The sequence below is a fragment of the Mastigoproctus giganteus genome, chromosome 2 (genome assembly GCF_048544385.1).
Source record: "Mastigoproctus giganteus isolate SK-2022 chromosome 2, ASM4854438v1, whole genome shotgun sequence".
Lineage (NCBI taxonomy): Eukaryota > Metazoa > Arthropoda > Arachnida > Uropygi > Thelyphonidae > Mastigoproctus > Mastigoproctus giganteus.
The window spans coordinates 66,119,094-66,139,259 of NC_143576.1; the positions used below are offsets into that span (position 1 = coordinate 66,119,094).

The following is a 20,166-nucleotide window of genomic DNA, read 5'->3' on the forward strand; positions in this document are numbered from 1 at the left end:
TAATGACCTTCTTCCATTGACTGGAAATCCTATCCATAGTTTTGCCGATGATAGCACATTGCTTTCCACTTTCCATTTTGAGAAACCTTGTCCTGCTCAATCAGCTTCAACTTCTCGAAAATCTGTTACAAATTCCTTAAATGCCGATCTTCGGGTAATTCTCCAGTGGGGCAAAGACAACTTATTTGATTTCAATCCTTCTAAAACTCAGTCTTGTCTTATATCTCGCAAAAAGGATTCTTCTGCTCCTATGCTTATCTTTAGTGACACTCCGATTTCTAGGCAAAATGATATATCTCCTTTGGGGATTACCCTGACTTCTATTCTCTCTTGGCACAAGCACATTACAAATATTTCTTCCTCTGCAGCTAAAAAAACTTGGTTTTCTCTTTCACTCTCAGCGTTACTTTTCTTCCAAACAGCTGCTCACTCTGTCTAAATCGCAAATCCGCCCTGCCATGGAATATTGTTCCCACATCTGGGGTGGTGCCACCAAAACCTCTCTCAGGCTTCTTGATTCCATTCAGAAGAGGGCAGTTAGGTTAATTAATGATTCATCTCTAAGTGAGTCTCTCCACTCTCTGTCTCATAGACGTACTGTTTCTGCTGCATGCCTCTTCTACAGATACTTCCATGGGCACTGTTCTTCTGAATTGTCTTCTATAATTCCCGCTCTCTCTTTCAAAACAATCCGAACACATGCCACCACCTGCCAACATCCATTTACCGTCCAACTTCAAACTCACAGAACCAACTTTTCATCTTTCTCGTTTATACATTCAACTGCCGTTTTCTGGAACAACCTATTTCCTGAAAATTACAGTCTACAGAACTTCAAGGCCAATGTCAACAAATATCTTCTTTCGTCTTCTCAATCTCCAACCCAAGCACGGTACTAAGTACTATAGGTTCTAATACCTCTCGTATTTGGGGTTTACATAAAAAAAAAAAAAAAAAAAAAAAAGGTATGATCATATCCCCTAGGACAAATTATGAAAAAAAGTGTCTTCAAAGAACTAGCAATTTCATATTGGAAACTGGAAAAAGTGAATACTGTGTGTACTCATATCTACTGTACATCCTAGTACCATATTTCCAGGAGGAAAATTAGCTATTATATTCACTTTGATATATTCAGTTGCAGAGTAATTTTTGTAAACAACAGGTCTCATCAAAGACTAATTACTGTAGACACCCAGTTTTTCCCCTCAGCTGATGGTGTAATAAAAGAGTATATCAGTGGACTGCCGATTACAAACTACCTCTGGATTGGATACTACTACCATTTGTCAAGTGAGTTACATTCAGTTACAAAGTAAAATTTTGTAAACAGCAGCACATGACATCTTGTTTCTGCTAGATATTATACCTAGATAGAAAAACTGCCAAGGAGTAACCCAGAAAAAAATATACATGAGCTGACAAGTGATATTTTGGAGAAATCATGTCACTTCACTTGAACACTAATGATAGGCCACACAGATTGATTTTAAGTAGTTTTCTCAAAAGTGGTACGGCATCAGAAATAAATACACAGTAAATGGCCATCATAAGAGTTAAGACTGGCAAACCAAAATGCAGCACGTTATGCAAGAATTTCAAAAGGAATAATATGCAGTTGGATAAAAGAGGAAGAAAAATTGCAGTCATTCATAGACTCCATAGAATACAAAATAGGGATGTGAACCAGTGCTTATACAATTGCTTTTTACAAAAGCATAGTGGAGTACCGATAAATGAGGTAATATTGAAATCGCAGGCACTTAAAGTTCATAAGTTATTTGGTGGAGATGATGACACATTTAAAGCGTCTGAAGGGTGACTTTGGTTGTAGTTTAATCTGCATCTGGTAATATTACAGAAGTAGAAACATTTACCGAACTTTGTGCATAATGTGGATTTAAGATGGTGAATTCAGAGATGAACAGTTATTCAATTGTGATGAAACAGTGCTGTACTATATACTCCCCAATAATTCACTGAATATTAAAAAGGCACCCAACAATGGGGACATGAAAGCTAACAAACAGAGAATTACCAAGTGCAAACAAGACAGGAAATCTCAAGGTAAAGACATTGTGCATCATTAAAAACCAAAGTCCCTTGTATTTTAAAAGCATGTCAGGATGAAATTTCTACCTGTGATTTATAAAAAATAGCTTCAATGCTTGAGTAACATGTGATATTTTTGCTTCATAGTGTGAAAGTGATTTGTCCTGAAATTCAAAGATGGCAAGATCACAGTTCTGTGTTTTTTTCCAAGGAACACAACTGCTTTAATTCTGCCTATGGATTAGAACATTATTCGAGTCCTTCAAAGCCTACTGTTGTGTTTAGTTACTTGCTGGTGTTGTAAATTCCAAAATTTAATTTCTACAATTACTGAAAACATTAACACTGAAAGGACATTGTGTACAATATTGTATTAGCATGGGAGAAAGTAAGCTCAACAGCAATTGAAAACTGCTGGAAAAATGTATTGGAAAAGATGATATCACTAATAATAAAACCTTGAACTTGCAGAATTTTCAGTAAAAAAAAAAAGCAAAGGCTACTCACATTGTACTTGGTAGAAGTCTTGGAGCAAATGACCTGTCTAATTGGATTGAGGTAAATGCAAAAGCTCTAGTTGCACATTACTCAAGTGTGGAAGAAATTGCAGCTTCTGTGAACAGTGAGAAGATAATAGACAAACAGAAGGCCAGTGGTGTAATAAGTGACTTGGGAGATAATTTGGATGACTCTTGTAAGAAAAAAGCACCAGAAATTAACAAAATGCTTGGAAACATTAATGAGATGATGGAGTAGTTAGAATGTCAGAGTGATAGTAAACATCTCCATTTGTTGCATCTGACTACTTACGAATTATGTACTGAAAAAATGAAAAACTGTCTGCCATCTAAAACAACATTTATCATTCAATAAAAGTTAGAATCAGTAGATCTGAATGGCAACTCATACTTCACTATGAATATTCAACTCTGCATGTCCCTGACATTCAAGGCATTGGCCTCTTAATCTTGTCATAGACATTCTCTTAGGTATGACAAGCCAGAGCTTGCTATCCAGTTGTCCAAAACACTGATGAACTGATATTCAGGTGACACTTGTGAGTCAAGCTGACCAAATTTCAGTGAAGTCTTGGTCATTCTGCAACAAGTATGACTGATGTCTTTTGAGGTTATGATGGACATCATGGCAAGATTTTAAACTGGTGTTCTCAAGCCAGCCACTAGAGTCTACTGAACCAGACATGTTGGTTTTAGCATTAGTAGAGACAACAATTAATATGATGCCAGAAAGCAAGCTTATAAAGCATTAGCCAAAAAAAAAAAAAAAAAAACCTTCTCATTTCACCCATCCAGTCGCTTCAAATGTTTGAGGATCCTGTCAACCAAAGAAGCTCAAGACAATATTGGAAATGGTCTGTCACTTTAGCCGGTATGCATAGGAATACTTGGTCAGGCATAGTTTCAACAACATGGGGTCATCAACTTCTACGACAGTTTCATTGTAGTCTTCTACAACAACAGATGAAAGGAAACTTCCACACATCTATTCTACAACTGTCTTTCCTCAGTTTGAGTTCATGCCCCCTCAGGTGACTAATCTGGGCAAGAGAAAGAATCCCATCAGCATTGAGCTTGCTCAAACCATTCAAGGCCTTATATATCTGAATCAGATCACCTCGCAAGTGCCTGGTCTCCAGACACTGCAATTTGCACAACTTAAGCTCTTTCTTTGTAAGAGCAACCCTTTGTTACATTCACCAATATTGTTGCCCTTCTCTATACTCATTAAAGCAGCTCTACATCCATTCTAAAATGAGGCCTCCAGACCTGTATACAATACTTAAGGTATGGCCTGACCATTGCCTTACACAAGGGGATAATTACTTCCTTATCCCTGCTAGAAAAATTCCTGAATATCACTGACAAGAAACCATGAGCTACTCTTGCAGACTGTCTGCACTGTTCAGAAAACTTCATATCTGACTGCACAATTATCCCCAGCTATTTTTCGTTCTCTACCACTCTAAGTGTAGTACCACACAGTTGATATGTTAATCTGGGGTCACTGCTACCCATAAGCTGTACTTTACATTTGTCAATGTTAAACTTCAGTTGCCACTTCTCAGCCCATCTGCCCAACTTTTCTAGATCCTGTTGCAGTAGCATACTGTCATCGACAACCCTGCCAACCTTTGTATTGTCTGCAAACTTAGACATTACATCTTATATAACTTCATCAAAATCATTGATAAATACAGAAAACAACAATGGGCCCGAACATGGACCCTTGGGGGACACCACTAGTGTTAGCATTAGTAAAGGCACATGATGCAAGAAAGCAAGCTTATATAGCATCAGCCAAAAAAAAAAAACTTCTGATTTACCCATCTACTCGCTCCACATGTTTGTCTAGTTCTGCTTTGAATCTATTTAAGCTATCAACTTCTACGACAGATGGAAGTTTGTTCCAGCAATCAATCAAACACCCACTGGCTAAAAGCAAACTTCTACACATCTATCCTACAACTGTCTTTCCTCAATTTGAATTTATGCCTTCTCAGGCAATTATTCTGAGAAAGAGGAAGAATCCTATCAGCATTGAGCATGCTCAAACCATTTAAAGCTTTATTCACCTCAATCAGATCACCTCACAGGTGCCTAGTCTCCAGACACTGTAATTTGAAAAACTTAGAGTGACAAAACTTCCATATAAACTTACTAGTAACATCAGTCCACAAAAAGCAGTGTCCATTGGTTACCACTCTCTGTCTTCTCCCACTCAACCATCCCTTTATCGATAGCAGCAACTTGCCCTTAATGCCATACTGCTCCACCTTGCACAGTAGTTTTTCTTGTGCAACAGTATCAAAAGCTATCCTGAATTCCAAGTATATGATATCAAAATTATTTTTTGCATCCAGTTCCTTTGTGACCTCATTGTAGTATCCAATCAAATTGGTCAGGGAAGAGTTCTCCTTAACAAACCCATGCTGTGTCTGAACTATAACTGCTGCCTTGTCTAGATGATTCTGTAGTGGTTCTTTAACCAGTGCCTCCATTAATTTCCCCAGAAAAGAAGTTAAACTAACATGTTTGTAATTACTTGTGTCACCCTTTGATCCTCCTTTGTGAATTTGGATCACATTTCATATCTCCAGTCCATGGGGTCCTCCCCTGAGGCCAAGGAAGCTCTCATAATTATGACTGAGCGTTTGCTTACTTCCTTTGCTGCCTCCTTTTGAACAGGCTGAGTACAAAACTTGCTTCATTTTTGTTTCTTGTTCAAATGATAGTTGAATATTTTGGTCTTCTCTTGACAATGCTATTGGCCACAACTTTTTTCCATCTATAATCCCACCTCTCTTAAAACCTGATGGTTCTGTTGCCTCCTCAGCTAAAGATAAAGCTGACTTACTGACATCCTACTTCTTCTGTTTTATTGATGATCTTGTTAAACCATATCTTGTCATTCCCAGTACATCACACTCAGTGCTCTAGTGATCTTCCATCAAAAGAATGTCAGAACAATTCACTTGCTTATTCTATTGGCATTTTTCCTTCTACTTGGAAATTTGCATATATCCAGCCAATTCGTAAAAAAAGTTACAGATCCCTTCTATTCAAATATCATCCCACTGCACTTTTATATATTCATTGGAGTGTATTGGAGAACTCCATTAACCACTAGACCCTACACTATCTTGAAGTCTTCCATCTGATTAATGATTACAAGTGGAATGAATATGAATTCCATGATATTCATTCCACTTGTAATATACTGACTTATGTTATCAATTTATGGACAAATTCAATGAAAAAGTTTGGGGAAACTCAAGTATTTGTTCTTGACATTTTTAAGGCTATTGATCGTGGTTGGTATAAAGGTCTTCTAAACAAGCTCCCGTCTTATGGATTGCCAAATTATTTTTTCAATTGAATATCCAATTTTCTCTCTGACTGGTCTCTGTGGGTGATGGTAGATGGTTCTCTGATGGCTAATTCTTCCGTTAATGCTGATATTCCCCAAGATTCAGTTCTTTCTCCCACTCTTTTCCTAATATATTAATTACTTCCTTTCATTGCCTGGAAATCCTTTGCAAAGTTTTTCTGATAATAGCACATTGCACTCCACCTTTTAGTTTGAGAAACCTTTCCCTGCACAAACATCTTCAACTTCTCAAATATTCACTACCAATTCCTTACAAACTGTTCTCCAGTGGGGCAAAGATAACTTAGTTAATTTCAGTCTTCTAAAACTCATTATGTCTTATATCTCACAAAAGGGATTCTTCTGCTCCTATGCTTATTGATGATGATGTTTGGATTTCTAGATAAGATCACATATCTCTGTTAGGGATTACCCTGACTTCTAATCTCTCTTGTCATAATATAATGTGCTTAGTATAATGTACATCATCACATTAATGTATTCAAATCCAGTTTATTTAATAATAATTTACCAAACCTTCCCTGTTATCCAAGTTTTTCATTATCCAAAGTTCCCTCAGACCACATTACCTTGGATAATCAGACCTCTACTGTACTTGGATTTCAGGAAAGCTTTTGATACTGTGCAGTTAGACGAGTGCAGTACAAATTGGAATTTTTTTTTTTTTTTTCCTTCTTCTGATGCTGTATAAGTTTGCTTTCTTGCATCATATGCCTCTGCTAATGCTTTCTTGCTTAGAGCACCCTTTTGTTCCCCTCACCAATCTCGTTGGCCTTCTGTATCCATTCCAGCAGCTCTACATCATTTGTAAAATGAGACTGCCAGATCTGTATGAGGTAATCAAAACGTGGACCATTCGCTTATATAATTGGATAAACACCTCCTTATACCTGCTGTCAAAATTCCTGTATATCATTGACAAAATGCCATGAGTTGTCCTGGCAGAGTATCTGCACTGTTCAGAGAACTTAATATCTGATTGCACAGTTAGCCCAGGTCTTTTTCATTTTCCATTACCCTTAGTTATTGTACCACATATCCTGTTGTGTTTCTTTGGGATTACTGCTACCCATATGCAGTAATTTGAGTCCCATATGCCTAATTTTTCTAGATCTTGTTGCAGTAGCATGCCATCATTACTGTCATTAACCACCCTGCCAACATTTGTATTATTTGAAAACTTAGAATTAAGCATGATATACCTTCATCAGTATCATTAATAAATACAGAAAACAGTGTTGTAACAGCATCAGCAGCTTTCTTGAAATCCAAGTTTATGAATTCAAAATTTGTTTTGCATCCTGTTCATTTGTGACTGCATCATAGTATCCAATCAAATTTGTCAATCAAAATTTCCCCTTAAAAAAAACTATGCTGTGACTGGAGTATAACTGCACACCAGTCTAAATAGTCTTGCATTACTTCTTTAACCACTGACTATTATTTTCCCTGGAATACATGAGTAAGCTAACAGGTCTATAATTACTGTCTACCTTTGATCCCCTGATAATGAGAGTAAGGTCATTGTGTTTTTAATTTATTTTCATATGTGGCAACTTCCCCTAGGCTATCCTTAGTTTGTAGAGACTGTTTGGAAAATCATGATCAACTATATTAGTGCAGTGGTGTGGTACCACACACACACACACATGTACTATATATATGCAATGGCATTTATACTCCTGCTGGATCCCTAGCCACGTTGGGATTAGGGGAAATGATTTGGCTGACACCACAGCCAAATCAGCAATCCCCAATAATAACCGCTGCCTGTCAGTCCCCTATACAGACTACAGGCAAATAATACATAAAAAGATACATTCCCAATGGCAGGATTCATGGAATAGAATAAATTATATCGTATAAAGCCTGTAATTGAACCGTGGCAGTCTAGTCTGCGCAGGAATCGTAAGGAGGAAGTTGTTCTTGCCCGGACCCGCATAGGACGTAGTCATTTGACTCATTCTTTTTTGCTGAGGGCTGATGACCCTCCTATGTGTGAGTCCTGTGGCACAATTTTATCTATTAGACACATTTTAGTTGACTGTCCAGATTTTAGCAATATCCATTTTACCGCTTTTAATCATCTGACTGAGCCGTATACACTCAGTCAGATTTTATCTGACAATGACAATGTGTCTGCTGTTTTTAGCTATTTTAAATCAATAAAGGTTTTTACTTGTATTTAAAATTTATTTGTTGATGTTATTTCTTTATTGATTTATCTTTTTTACATTTTATACCATTGTTATTTTATATCTTGACTTGGTGACCTTAATAATTAGGTCAGTGAAATAAAAATTTTTAAATATCACCTAGTTTTGGCGCATTATAGCCTTAGTTGCTAATGTGCCAATAAAACCAAACAAACAAACAAACAAAAGCATATATACTCCTCCCAGAGGTTTGGGTTTTTAGAATTTTTCACTAAGGACACTAAAAACACCAAATCTCAGTATTGGTGTTTGTAAAACTGCATATATTTTACATCTGGTTTACACATTTCGCACATTGAACAAAATTGGAGATATATTTGCAAATCTCTAGTCTGCAAAGACACTCTCATAATTATGGCTGAGGGTTTGCTTACCTACTCGACTGCCTCTCTTAATATAATTGGATAGATCCCATCCATTCCGGGTATCTTTCTTATGTTTAACTTTAATTTCTCTTCCACTTTCCTCTCGGTTATTACAAAATCATTTAGCTGCTTGTTAGATTTTGATAAACTTGTGAAATCCACTTCTGTGAAGAATTCTCGCGTATGAATGTAGATGCAAAATACTTATTGTACATCCCTATATAGCCACCTTTGTGAAAACGAAAAACCTTCCCTTAACCCGTGATGGTAGTTATATCTGTAAGTAAATCCCACATCAGTAAACACTGTGTTCATCACCTAGTGGTTCTTTTATCTGCAGATTTTTTACGCATGAATAATCACTTCTGAAAAGCAGATCAAGAGTATTACTATCTCTTTTTGCCTCTCTAACATGCTGCTGCAAAAAAAGTCATCGATTAAAACCACAAAAGTCTTGCTAATGTGTGAGTGATCAACCCACAAGTTCCAGTCAATATCTGGAAAGCTAAAATCCCCATTATAAGACATTCTGGTTTACTGGCCCACTCTGTTTCCTGTACAGCAGTATGTTGTACTCAGCAGTGTCATTAGTCCTGTAACACACTCATACTCTCATTTTTGCTTTTCCAGTACTTATGCCACACTAAACTGACTCAAAATTGCACCGGCCACCAATGTCCACTGGATGCACTGCCTTAAATTTTATGTGCTTCTTATCTAAGAGCATAACCAATCACCCCCTTCCAATCCTGTCTGTCCTTTTTTGTCCCCTGGATGCTAAACGCCAATGCCAGTCAACAACATAAGAACAAAACAATGCATTATTGGACACACCATGCCTTATGTCAGTTCATTGGAATGTGACTTTATAGGGTACAACACTGGACCTCTTCTTCTGTACAACCTGAAAGAATGTGGAATTCCTTCAGAAAAACTGTCTGGCACTCAGTGTTGATAATTCACCTGTTATAATAGGCCTAAAAACAAGTAGCAGGGATATTAAAAGAGGAATTGAGCAGTTGGTGGTAATAGGCTGCACTGGTCACCTTATTAATTTTGTGCTGAAAAGTGGGTTGTATGACTTTCTATGAAAAAGGATGAATACTTGGTGAAAATTTACTGCTATCTAGAAAGAATCACCAAAAAAAAGATACATTTAAGCTATTTCAAATAATACATGCCATTGATGTCAAAAAAGATTTTGAACCATGCATTGGACAACTACAGACAAGTCTGTTTTAAAGAAGAGGTTTCAGGATTATCAAATTGAAAAGTACAACAAGAGATCACCAGTAAGTAACACTGACTCATGCTCAAATCCAGTTCAATATCCAAAAGTTTTGAAGAAGACAAATTGATGAACTAAAGAGAAAGAACTTACTTCTGATTAAAAAAATTATGGTAACGGCAATCCTGAGCATGCCAAGCAGTTTGATAATTTTAAGTAAGTTATTCTCACTTGTGCAGAAAGTGTTCATGTTTCTCTCTTCTTAGCTTGATTAAAGTAATTTTTTAATTTACTTTACTTTAGCAAATTACTGAAAAATGTTCAATATTATGCCAATATTTGAAAAACCAGTGCACCTCATATCCCCAATGTATTCAGGTCATTACTTCTAGAAATGACCTATTGAATGACCTTAATGAATGTTAAGTGCAAATTTATTTTATCAAGATATCAGTTTTTAAATTATCTTTCATCTTTCTAGATAGCAATTTTGAAATCCTCCACTTCCATTTTGGAAATTGATTACCTTAGCATACTAAACCAGAAGAATGATTCTGACTTATTTTTAGGCATTTCTACTGCTAAGGTCATGGAGCATCTAAAACAGGCGAAAAAGATTATTCTTTCTTTTGCTCAGTGAAGCAGTTTACTGCTGCATCACTGAACAAAACCACTTAGCCTGTTGAAAAATGACGTTCTTATAAATCATAAGGTAGCTTAAATTTCATCATTTAGCAGTGGTGAAATTTTCAAATTTGAAATTTTTTGTGGACAAATTTTCCGGATCTCTTGGTCATTAATGATAAAGAAATAAATGTTTTGCAGGATCATTTCTGTCAGTTTCAGTGTAAGAACCTACTAGATGCTATTATGAAAGAAGGAATTGATGTACATTGGTCGGTCCTTTGTTAAATAAATGAAAAGTGCATGAGGAAGCTTGAAATGTAAAAGTTTTCCCAAGTCATTGCTTAGTCTAGAGAATATTCACATAGTTTAGAAAAACAAAAATTGAATTCAGATCTCTTTCTGGTTTGGAAATGCTTCTGAAATCTAAATCTAAACAGTAGCACCTTTATTAGGAACAAAACCTTACTCAACATTTCTGAAAAGGGAAAAATCAGTTGATGTCAATCAGCAATCAAAATCAGAAAATCCAAACAGAAATTCACAGATAGGAAAATGATAGGTAAGCTAACATTTGAAAACATACTATACTGGTAAACAGTCATATATCTGTATTTTAATATAAAATGCATATGTTATCAGTGAAATTTAATTTCTAGTGCAGCATGGATTGCCTGTTTTGGCCCAAAACATCCTGTTTTCCCTCCTGCTTACAAATGTATCTCCAGTTTTTTGAAAGTCAAAAGTCACTACCTATCTAGAAGGAAAAGGATAAGCACTGATCCACTGGATACAAATGACATGGCTATTGATGATCCTGTTCCAATTGCTAACAAACTGAATATGTTTTACAGCTTTATTCACACGAAACTTTTAGGGCTGGGGAGACCAGAAGCTTACCAAATTCTCACTGGAAATAAAATCATTTAGCAGTAATTAAGAGAAAATAGAAAGGGAAATTGCTGAAGCCAAAAGTAAATAAAGGCTGAGTGAAAGATTTAATTATATTAAAAGAAGCAGCAAAAGAGGTAGGCAAACCTTTAGATGTGTTAAGAGACCCTTAATTCAGAGGAGATTCCTACAGACTCAAGATGTGCAAATTTCTCTCCTATTCAAAGGGAGAAGTGAATAATTTTTTATTACTGACCTTTTACTGATTAATTACTGACCTATAAAGCTTGACTTGTATGCCAGGAAAAATAATGGTTAAAAAAATTATGCAGAATCATCTTGGAACATGGTTGTATAACAATCACAGCATGGATTTGTTAAGGGAGATTTTGTCTGACCAATCTGATGCATTGTAGTCATGATGGAACTGGATGGAGAAAATAATTCTGACATCATATACTTAGATTTCAGTAACGCTTCTGATGTTGTTCCACATGAATGACTGCTGTACAAATTGAAACAGTGTGGCATTAGGCAGCAATATTTTATTATGTGGGAGATTAGGAATTGGTTTAAACAAAAAGATTGGTGCAGTGTGTAGTCTGGATTGGTACAGTGCCTGGTATGATAATTTTTGGAGCACAGTTATGGACATTAAGAATGGATGATATTAGAAAATTGGAAAGTGTTGAAATGTGAGCATGGAGAAGATAAGGTGGGTTGATAATGTGAGAAAATGAGGTGTTGAAAAGTGTGGGTGAAAACAGATGTTTGACTGAAATAATCAGAAGGCAGAAGAGAAATAGGATTTGTGCATTTAGTTTTCACATTACTGGTAGGGCATTTTTGCCATAGACTGAGTGAGTCCACAGTTGCTGGACCTTTAATGGAGTTCATTGTTACTGATATGGAATATCCTTGAAAGGTATTAAAGAGTAGTACAACAGGATCAGAATGGTTTTTTTTTTTTTTTTAAGAAATACATTTGAGGGATGGATCGACTGGTGGTTAAAGGAGGTATGTGACGATTCACCATCTTGAAACTAATACTCCAGTGTTTTAGTTCTATATAGGATTTAAATCTGCTTTTAAATTTCCTACCCATAGCAAAAATCATCACCTAGTAAGAACTCAATTTTAGATTTAAAATAATTTTGCTCAGTAGCTGTGCTATATAACAAGAGGAAATATCAGCTTTAAAAATGCAAGTTCAGCATTTCCATATCCATTCCTCAATTTAATGACACTCTAGCCTATAGAGTTTTTTGTACTTTTATTTGTGGGGATTCTTCACAACAAACAATCCTCCTCCTCCTCTTCCTGGGATGGAGGAGGAGGAGGATTGTTTGTTGTGAAAAATCAAGATCAGAATAACAGTTATTTTGGCAAAATAAATGGAAAAATTGCCTCAGTTGAAGAGTATGAAAGCTGATGAAGAAATTTTTAAAACCGGTTACCATGCATTTCCCCATTACATGGAATTCAATTTTTTTCTGTTATTCTAAATTTTTACCTTTGAGTGTACAAATAGAAGCAAATATGGAGGAATGATGCTGTCTCTGCCGCACTCTGTTAACAGAAATGATATAAAGCTCATAGAAAACTTCAGGAAAAAATTAGAATATTGGAGTTTCAGAAAAAGGTGTAGACCTATAAAAGTTTTTGGAAACCTTATTTGCATGGTGAAATATCAATTATACTAGACAACTTAATTTTCTCAGAACAAAAAGATGCAGAGAAATAACTGCAGCAAAAGTTCAAGCAATAAAATATTGAGACTATATTTTCTTGTTACAGTAAATGTTGGTTTTATTCCCAAATAAGTTTTACTAACTTGAGTATTATGTGCATTATCATTTTTTGCCTGCCCTTTTAATAAAAAATACTCATTTGAACTCATATTTTTGTATACATCAAACTTTGGTTTAAAATATATTAATTTTGATATCATTCTCAATACCTTGAAAGTTCACTTTCAGTCAATTTATGGTTGCCAGTTTTTCACATTTCTTAATATAGGGATTATTGATGGGATGGGAAATCAGTTTAATTGTTTTACTGCTACAAATTATTCCAATAATGAAATAATAATGCTCCTGATTTTTGCTAGATATAGCGACTTATTTGCCTTAGTTGAAGATTTGGATGATATGAAGTCTTCCAAGCCTGCCAGATCTGGAGGGAGAGGCAAAGGTGTTGGTCCAAAGAGCACAGCAAAATCAAAACATCTGATTGTGGATTCTGATAGTGATTCTGAAAGCACTGAAGTAAGAAGATAGTTTAATTTAAGATTGACATCCATTAGTATCAGTTTACATGACTATATAGTTTGGCTAATATTTCAAAACTTAATAATTAAATGCATAATTGAATTTTAGCGTTAGAATTAGTAGAGGCATATCATGCAAGAAAGCAAGCTTATATAGCATCAGCCAAAAAAAAACCCTTCTTGTTTCACCAATCCTTCACTTCAAAATTATCTCTAGTTCAGCCTTGAATTTATTTAAGCCATCAGCCAACAGATAGAAGTTTGTTCCAGCAATCAACCACCCACTGGCTAAAGGCAAAAATCCACACATCAATTCTACAACTGTCTTTCCTCAATTTGAATTTATGCCCCCTCGGGTGTGGAATCTGAGCAAGAGGACGAATCCCATCAGCATTTAGCTTGCTCAAACCATTCTAGGCCTTATACACGTCAATCAGATCATCTTGCAGGTGCCTAGTTTCCAAATGCTGCAATTTGCAGACCTTAAGAAGCCTTTCTTGATAACAGCTCCCTTTGTTCCACTCACTAATCTCATTGCTCTTCTCTGTACTCGTTCCAGCAGCTCTACATCTTTCCTAAAATGACGCCTCAAGACCTGTATGCAATACTCAGGTGTTGCCTGGCCATTGCCTTATAAGAGATAATCACCTTCTTATCCCTGCTAGCAAAATTCCTATATATCATTGACAAGACCTCATGAGCTACTCTTGCAGCCTCTTTGCACTGCTCAGAAAACTTCAAATCTGACTGCATTACCCCCAGGTCTTTTTCATTCTTCACTACCCTGAGTGTAGTACCACTCAGTTGGTATGTTATTCTAGGGTTACTGTTACCTATATGCAGCACTTTGCATTTGTTAATGTTAAACTTCAGTTGCCACCCCTGCCTGTCTGCTCAAATTTTTCCAAATCCTGTTGCAGTAGTGCACTGGCCTTAGTATCATCTGCAAACTTGGATATTAAGCCTGATATACCTTCATCAATATCATTGATAAATACCGAAAACAACAATGGGCCCAACACGGATGGATCCCTGGGGAGCACTATTAATATCATTAGTCCACAAAGAGTAGTGTCCATTGATTACCACTCTGTCCTCTCCCACTCAACCATCCCTTTATCCTCACTGAAGGCTCAACATTCTATATCATCTGTTTCTTTTTGGTCCTTAAGGCTGTCGCAGACATTCTCTCAGATAAGCCAGACAAGCTGTACTTGCTACCTTCTAAAACGCTGAGGGAACTGATATTCGGGTGACACTCAAGTCAAGTGGACCAATTTTGTTGAAGTCCGGACGATCTGGGACAGCCAAATTCTATGCTTGCACCTTCATGATGGTGGGACTGTTAGTAATCCTGGATATAACCCCCATGCACAAGCATGCTGTGGGTGATCACCCAGGTGTGAACCACAGTAAGCAGGGGTCGAGGTGTGGCACTCACACCACATGGAAGAATGCTGCGCCTCGGTGTTACCAGACAATACTAGTGGGTATATGACTCTCATCATCCGATGCAATACCACCAGTTCCTTACTGGAGGCTTGGAGTGGTGGAACCCTTGTTTAGTCTCCAGAGCTAAGTTCTGGTGAACCGTTCCCCATCTCTTCCATCATGCAGTATGACTGATGACTTTTGAGGTTATGATGGACATCATGGTGAGAACCAATCTTCCTTACATTTCAAGGGTACAGCTCTAAAATGGTGTTTGCAGGCCGGCCACTAGTTAGTACCAGATCGAACCTAATAATAACTCTCTGGGAGGCTTCTGGATCAGCTAGTGTATAATCTTGCTACCTCTACTCGGCCAGATAGTGACTGGAGGGAGTCTGAGTAATGTGTATTTGGGGGGCATTGTCGATTCCACGTTATGTCAAGGATCTGGGTATATTCTTACCATGTGTACACCATATCCAAAAATTTCATTACTTCTTGCAGTGGTGTCTCCGTAGCCAGGTGGGAAGGAGCAGCAGTGCATAGCACATGCTTCTTGAGGGTTCAAGCCCGTCACCACCAAATACGGAGGAAGCGGAAAGATCAGGGAATGACCACCGCATTTTCCCAGAGCAATATAGCCTTAGTTGCTAATGCTCCTAAAAACCAAATAACAAAAAACAACTTCATACAGCTTGTCTCCCCCCCCACCCACTTTTTCTTACTATTGAATACACCACGAATTTTCGAACTAATAGAGTAAGCTTATCTGCAAAAAGACCTAAACCTCACAAACACTTCCTTTCAAAAATATACATTGTCTCCGTTCTAATCTCAATGATGTCCATTTCCATTTGCAGTCTGCCAAACCCCGTGTACTTTTTCTGACAGAATCTCAGTTATCGGTTGATTAACTACTGCCCATGTCAGTTCCCAAATTATTCGCTGTACGATTATTTTTGCCTCAAAGGTGGTACTTGTGCATATGTCCATTACGATATTCCCTGTTAGAGACTTGGTAATTCAGAATCTTCTCTGGCTTAAAATCTCTCTACCTCATTGTCTCAAATTCATCTGTTGTCTCTACTCTTCTCCCAACTCCGCTAATTACTTGGAGCTCTTTGACTTCCTCTCTTTACAACTTGACTTTCTCCAGTCCAGTTTCCCTAACAATGAGTAATTTTACTTGGTGATTTTAATGTTCACAACTCCAGCTGGCTTCCGTTTTCTAGTCACACCAACCCAGCTGGTCGAGATGCTTAGACTTTTGCAATTACTAATGACCTCACACAGACTGTTCATTTACCTACCAGAATACTGGACAATCCTAACCATACAGCCAACACACTTGATCTTTTTCTCACAAACAACTCTTCTAAGTACACAGTCGAAGTGAGTGGTCCTTTAGGTACCTCGGATCAGAACTTCGTGATTGTCTCTTCTCCAAAGGAACCTTTATTTCATGGCAAATCCCAACCTCGGGTTGTTTGACATTACAATAATGCAAAATGAGATGGCCTGTGAGATTTCTTTTCCTTGATCGGATTACTGTTTCAAAATTCTGATGTCAACATTTGCTGAGTTCGTGTCAGTGAAATTATTCTTATAGGAATGGAATCCTTTATTCCACACTCCACTTTAAAATCTCGTCCTTTATCTAAACCTTGGTTTTCCAATAAATATTCTAAGGCTGTTCAAAAGAAGAATGTTGCATATCGTAATTGGCTTGTTTCCAATTCTTCAGTTTCATTTTCTGCCTACACCTAAGCTCGTAAAAATTGTAAAGCAGTTATTAATCAGTCCAAACTAAATTTTGAACAGGTTAAGAGTAGAAAACTTGCTTCTTACCCTAATCATAGCTGAACATTCTGGTCTGTTGCCAAAGCTATTGTCTGCAACTTTTGCCCATCTCTGCTCCCAACTCTCTCAAAACCAAATGGTTCTCTTGTCACTTCAGCCAAGGATAAAGCTGACCTGCTAGCATCGATTTTTCTTCCAACTCATGTATTAATGAGCTTGGTAAAACACCTCCCAAAATTCCCAACATGTTCCATTCAATGCATCCTGTGGTCTACCGTCAAAAGGTCGTCGGAAGGATTTTGACAAAATTTGATGCTCAGAAAACTACAGGTCTTGATGGTATTTCTCCACTTGCTCTTAAAACCTGTGCTCCTGAACTTACTCCTGTTCTTTGCCACCTTTTTTTTTTTTTTTTTTCATTTTCTTATTCCAGAGGTGTTTTTCCTTCTGCTTGGAAATTTGCTCATATCCAGCCAGTTCCTAAAAAGGGTGACAAATCCCTCCCATCCAATTATAGTCCCATTGCAATTACTTTTACTCTTTCTAAAGTAATCGAGAAATCGATTAACTGCCATCTCTTAACCTACCTAGAAATCTTCCATCTGATCAGTGATCGCCAGTATGGATTCCATCATAGTCGATCCAGTGGTGATATTCTGGCTTATGTTACCCATTTATGGACAAATTCAATGGAAAAGTTCAGTGAAACACAAGCAGTTGCTCTTGATATCTCAAAGGCTTTCGATCATGTTTGGCATAAAGGTCTTCTAAGCAAGTTTCCATCTTATGGTTTTCCAACTGTTTTTTGTAGTTAGTTGTCCAGTTTTCTCTCTAATCGCTCACTGCGGGTAGGTGGCTCTCTGTCTTCTAACTTCTCCACTAATGTTGGTTTCCCCCCAAGGTTCAGTTCTTTCCCCCACTCTTTTCCTCTTATATATTAATGACTCCATTGACTGGAAATGGATAGCATTTCCAGTCAATGGAAGAAGCATTTCATTTTCCATTTCATTTCAATGGAAGGCACATTGCATTATACTTTCCAGTTTGAGAAACCTTGCCCTGCTCTATCAGCTTCAACTTCTCAAATATCTGCTACCACGTCCTTAAATGCCGATCTCCAGGTAATTCTCCAGTGGGGCAAAGACAACTTTGTAGGTTTCAATCCTTCTAAAGCTCAGTCTTGTCTTATATCTCGCAAAAAGGATTCTTCTGCACCTATGCTTATCTCTTGTGCTAATTACCCTGACTTCTAAGCTCTCTTGGCACAAATACATTACACATATTGCTTCCTCTGCATCTAAAAAACTTGGTTTTCTCTTACACTTGGCATTACTTTTCGTAAATCCACCTTACCAGGGAATATTGTTCCCATATCTGGGGTGGTGCCCCCAGAACCTCTCTCAGTCTTCTAGAGTTAATTAATGACTTCTCTAACAGAGTCTCTCCACTCACTATCTCATAGACGTACTGTTTCTGCTGCATGCCATTTCTGCAGATACTTCTATGGGCACACTGTTCTTCTGAATTGGCTTCTGTAATTCCCGCTCTCTCTTTGAAAACAGTCCAACACGTCCCGCCACCAGCCAACATCCATTTACTGTCCAACTTCTTGTTTTATTCATTCAACTGCTGTTTTCTGAAAATCTTCCTTCATACATATTTCCTGAAAATTAAAGTCTACAGATGCTCACGTCTAATGTCAACAAATATCTTATTTCATCCTCTCATCATCCAACTCAAGCACGGTACTAAGTACTATAGGTTCTAATACCTCTCCTGTTTGAAGTTTTCATAAAAGAAAAAAAAATTGCAGCAACTTGCCCTTAAGGCAATACTGCTCCAACTTTTACAGTAGTCTTCCATATACAACAGTATTAAAAACTTTCCTGAAATCCATGTATATGATATCAGAATTATTTTTTACATCCAGTTCCTCTGTGACCACATCACAGTATCCAATCAAATTGGTCATACAAGGCTTCCCCTTATCAAACTCATGCTGTGTCTGAACTATAACTGCAGTTTGGTCTAGATGATCTTGCAGTGCTTCTTAACCAGACTCTATTATTTTCCCCGAACAGAAGTTAAAATATCAGGTCTCTACTCGTGTCACCTTTTGATCCCCCTTTGCGAATTGGGGATTCATTTGCACATCTCTAGTCCATGGGGATCTCCTCTGAGTCCAAGGTTGAGAACAATTGGAGAAATACCATCAGGACCTGGAGCTTTCTTATCATCAAGATTCGTCAAAATTATTCTGACATCTTTTTGACGGAAGACCACAGGAAGCATTGAACGGAGTGTGTTGGGAATGGTGGGAGGTGTTTTACCAAGATCATTAATACATGAGTTGGAAGAAAAATGGGATGCTAGCAGGTCAGCTTTATCCTTGGCCGAAGTAACAACAGAACCATCTGGTTTGACAGAGGTGGGAGCAGAGATTGACAAAAGTTGCGGCCAATAGCTTTAGCAAGAGACCAGAATGCTCGGCTACCATTAGGGTTAGAAGCAAGTTTTCTATTCTTAGCCTGTTCAAACTCTAGTTTAGACTGATTAATAACTGCTTTACAATTGTTAAGCGAGCTTTGGTGTAGGCAGAAAATGAAACTGAAGAATTAGAAACAAGCCAATTACGGTATGCAACGTTCTTCTCTTGAACATTTATTGGAAAATCAAATAAAAGACGAGATTTTAAAGTGGAGGGGGAATAAAGTATTCCATTCGTACAAGAATAATTTCACTCACAAGATCTGAGCAAACATTGACATCAGAAGTTTTGAAACAGTAATCCGACCAAGGAAAAGAAGAAAAGAAATCTCACAGGTCATCCCATTTTGCATTCTTGTAATGCCAAACAATACGAGGTTGGGAAAAGCCATGAGATAATGGCTCCATTGGAGAAGAGACAATCACCAAGTTGTGATCTTAGGTGCCTAAAGGACCTCTCACTTCGACCGTGTACTTAGAAGGGTTGTTTGTTTGAAAAAGATCAAGCGTGTTGGCTGTATGGTTATGATTGTCCAGTATTCTTGTAGGTAAATTAACAATCTCTGCAAGGTCATTAGTAATTGCAAAAGCCTTGGCATCTCGAACAGCTGGGTCTGTGTGACTAGAAAACGGAAGCGAGCTGGAGTTTTGAACATTAAAATCACCAAGGTTTATGTTGTGGTGTGTTACAGTACGCTGTAAATGCCAAAGGTTTAAAAGTGTGTGGGTCTTGGATCGTTTAGTATCATGTACGGTTGTTCTTCTGGTCGTTTAGCCGCTGGACCCCTGTTGGGGCCCAGCGCAGAAGTAGTAGTGGCATGTGATACAAGAAAGCAAGCGTATGAGCTTATCCAGCATCAGCCAAAAAAAAAAAAATCACACCATTCCCTCCAG

At 37.4% G+C, this 20,166-nt stretch overlaps 1 protein-coding gene across 2 annotated transcripts in view; it reads left to right on the top strand.

Moving 5' to 3' along the window:
- IntS3 (integrator complex subunit 3) overlaps nucleotides 1-20,166 on the top strand; it is a 1,056,838-nt gene that overhangs the window by 1,027,319 nt on the left and 9,353 nt on the right. For both annotated transcript variants that reach the window (XM_090368499.1, XM_090368500.1), the window contains one exon: nucleotides 13,396-13,552. In XM_090368499.1, the coding sequence (XP_090224625.1) occupies nucleotides 13,396-13,552 (157 nt within the window). The remainder of the gene's footprint in view (nucleotides 1-13,395; nucleotides 13,553-20,166) is intronic.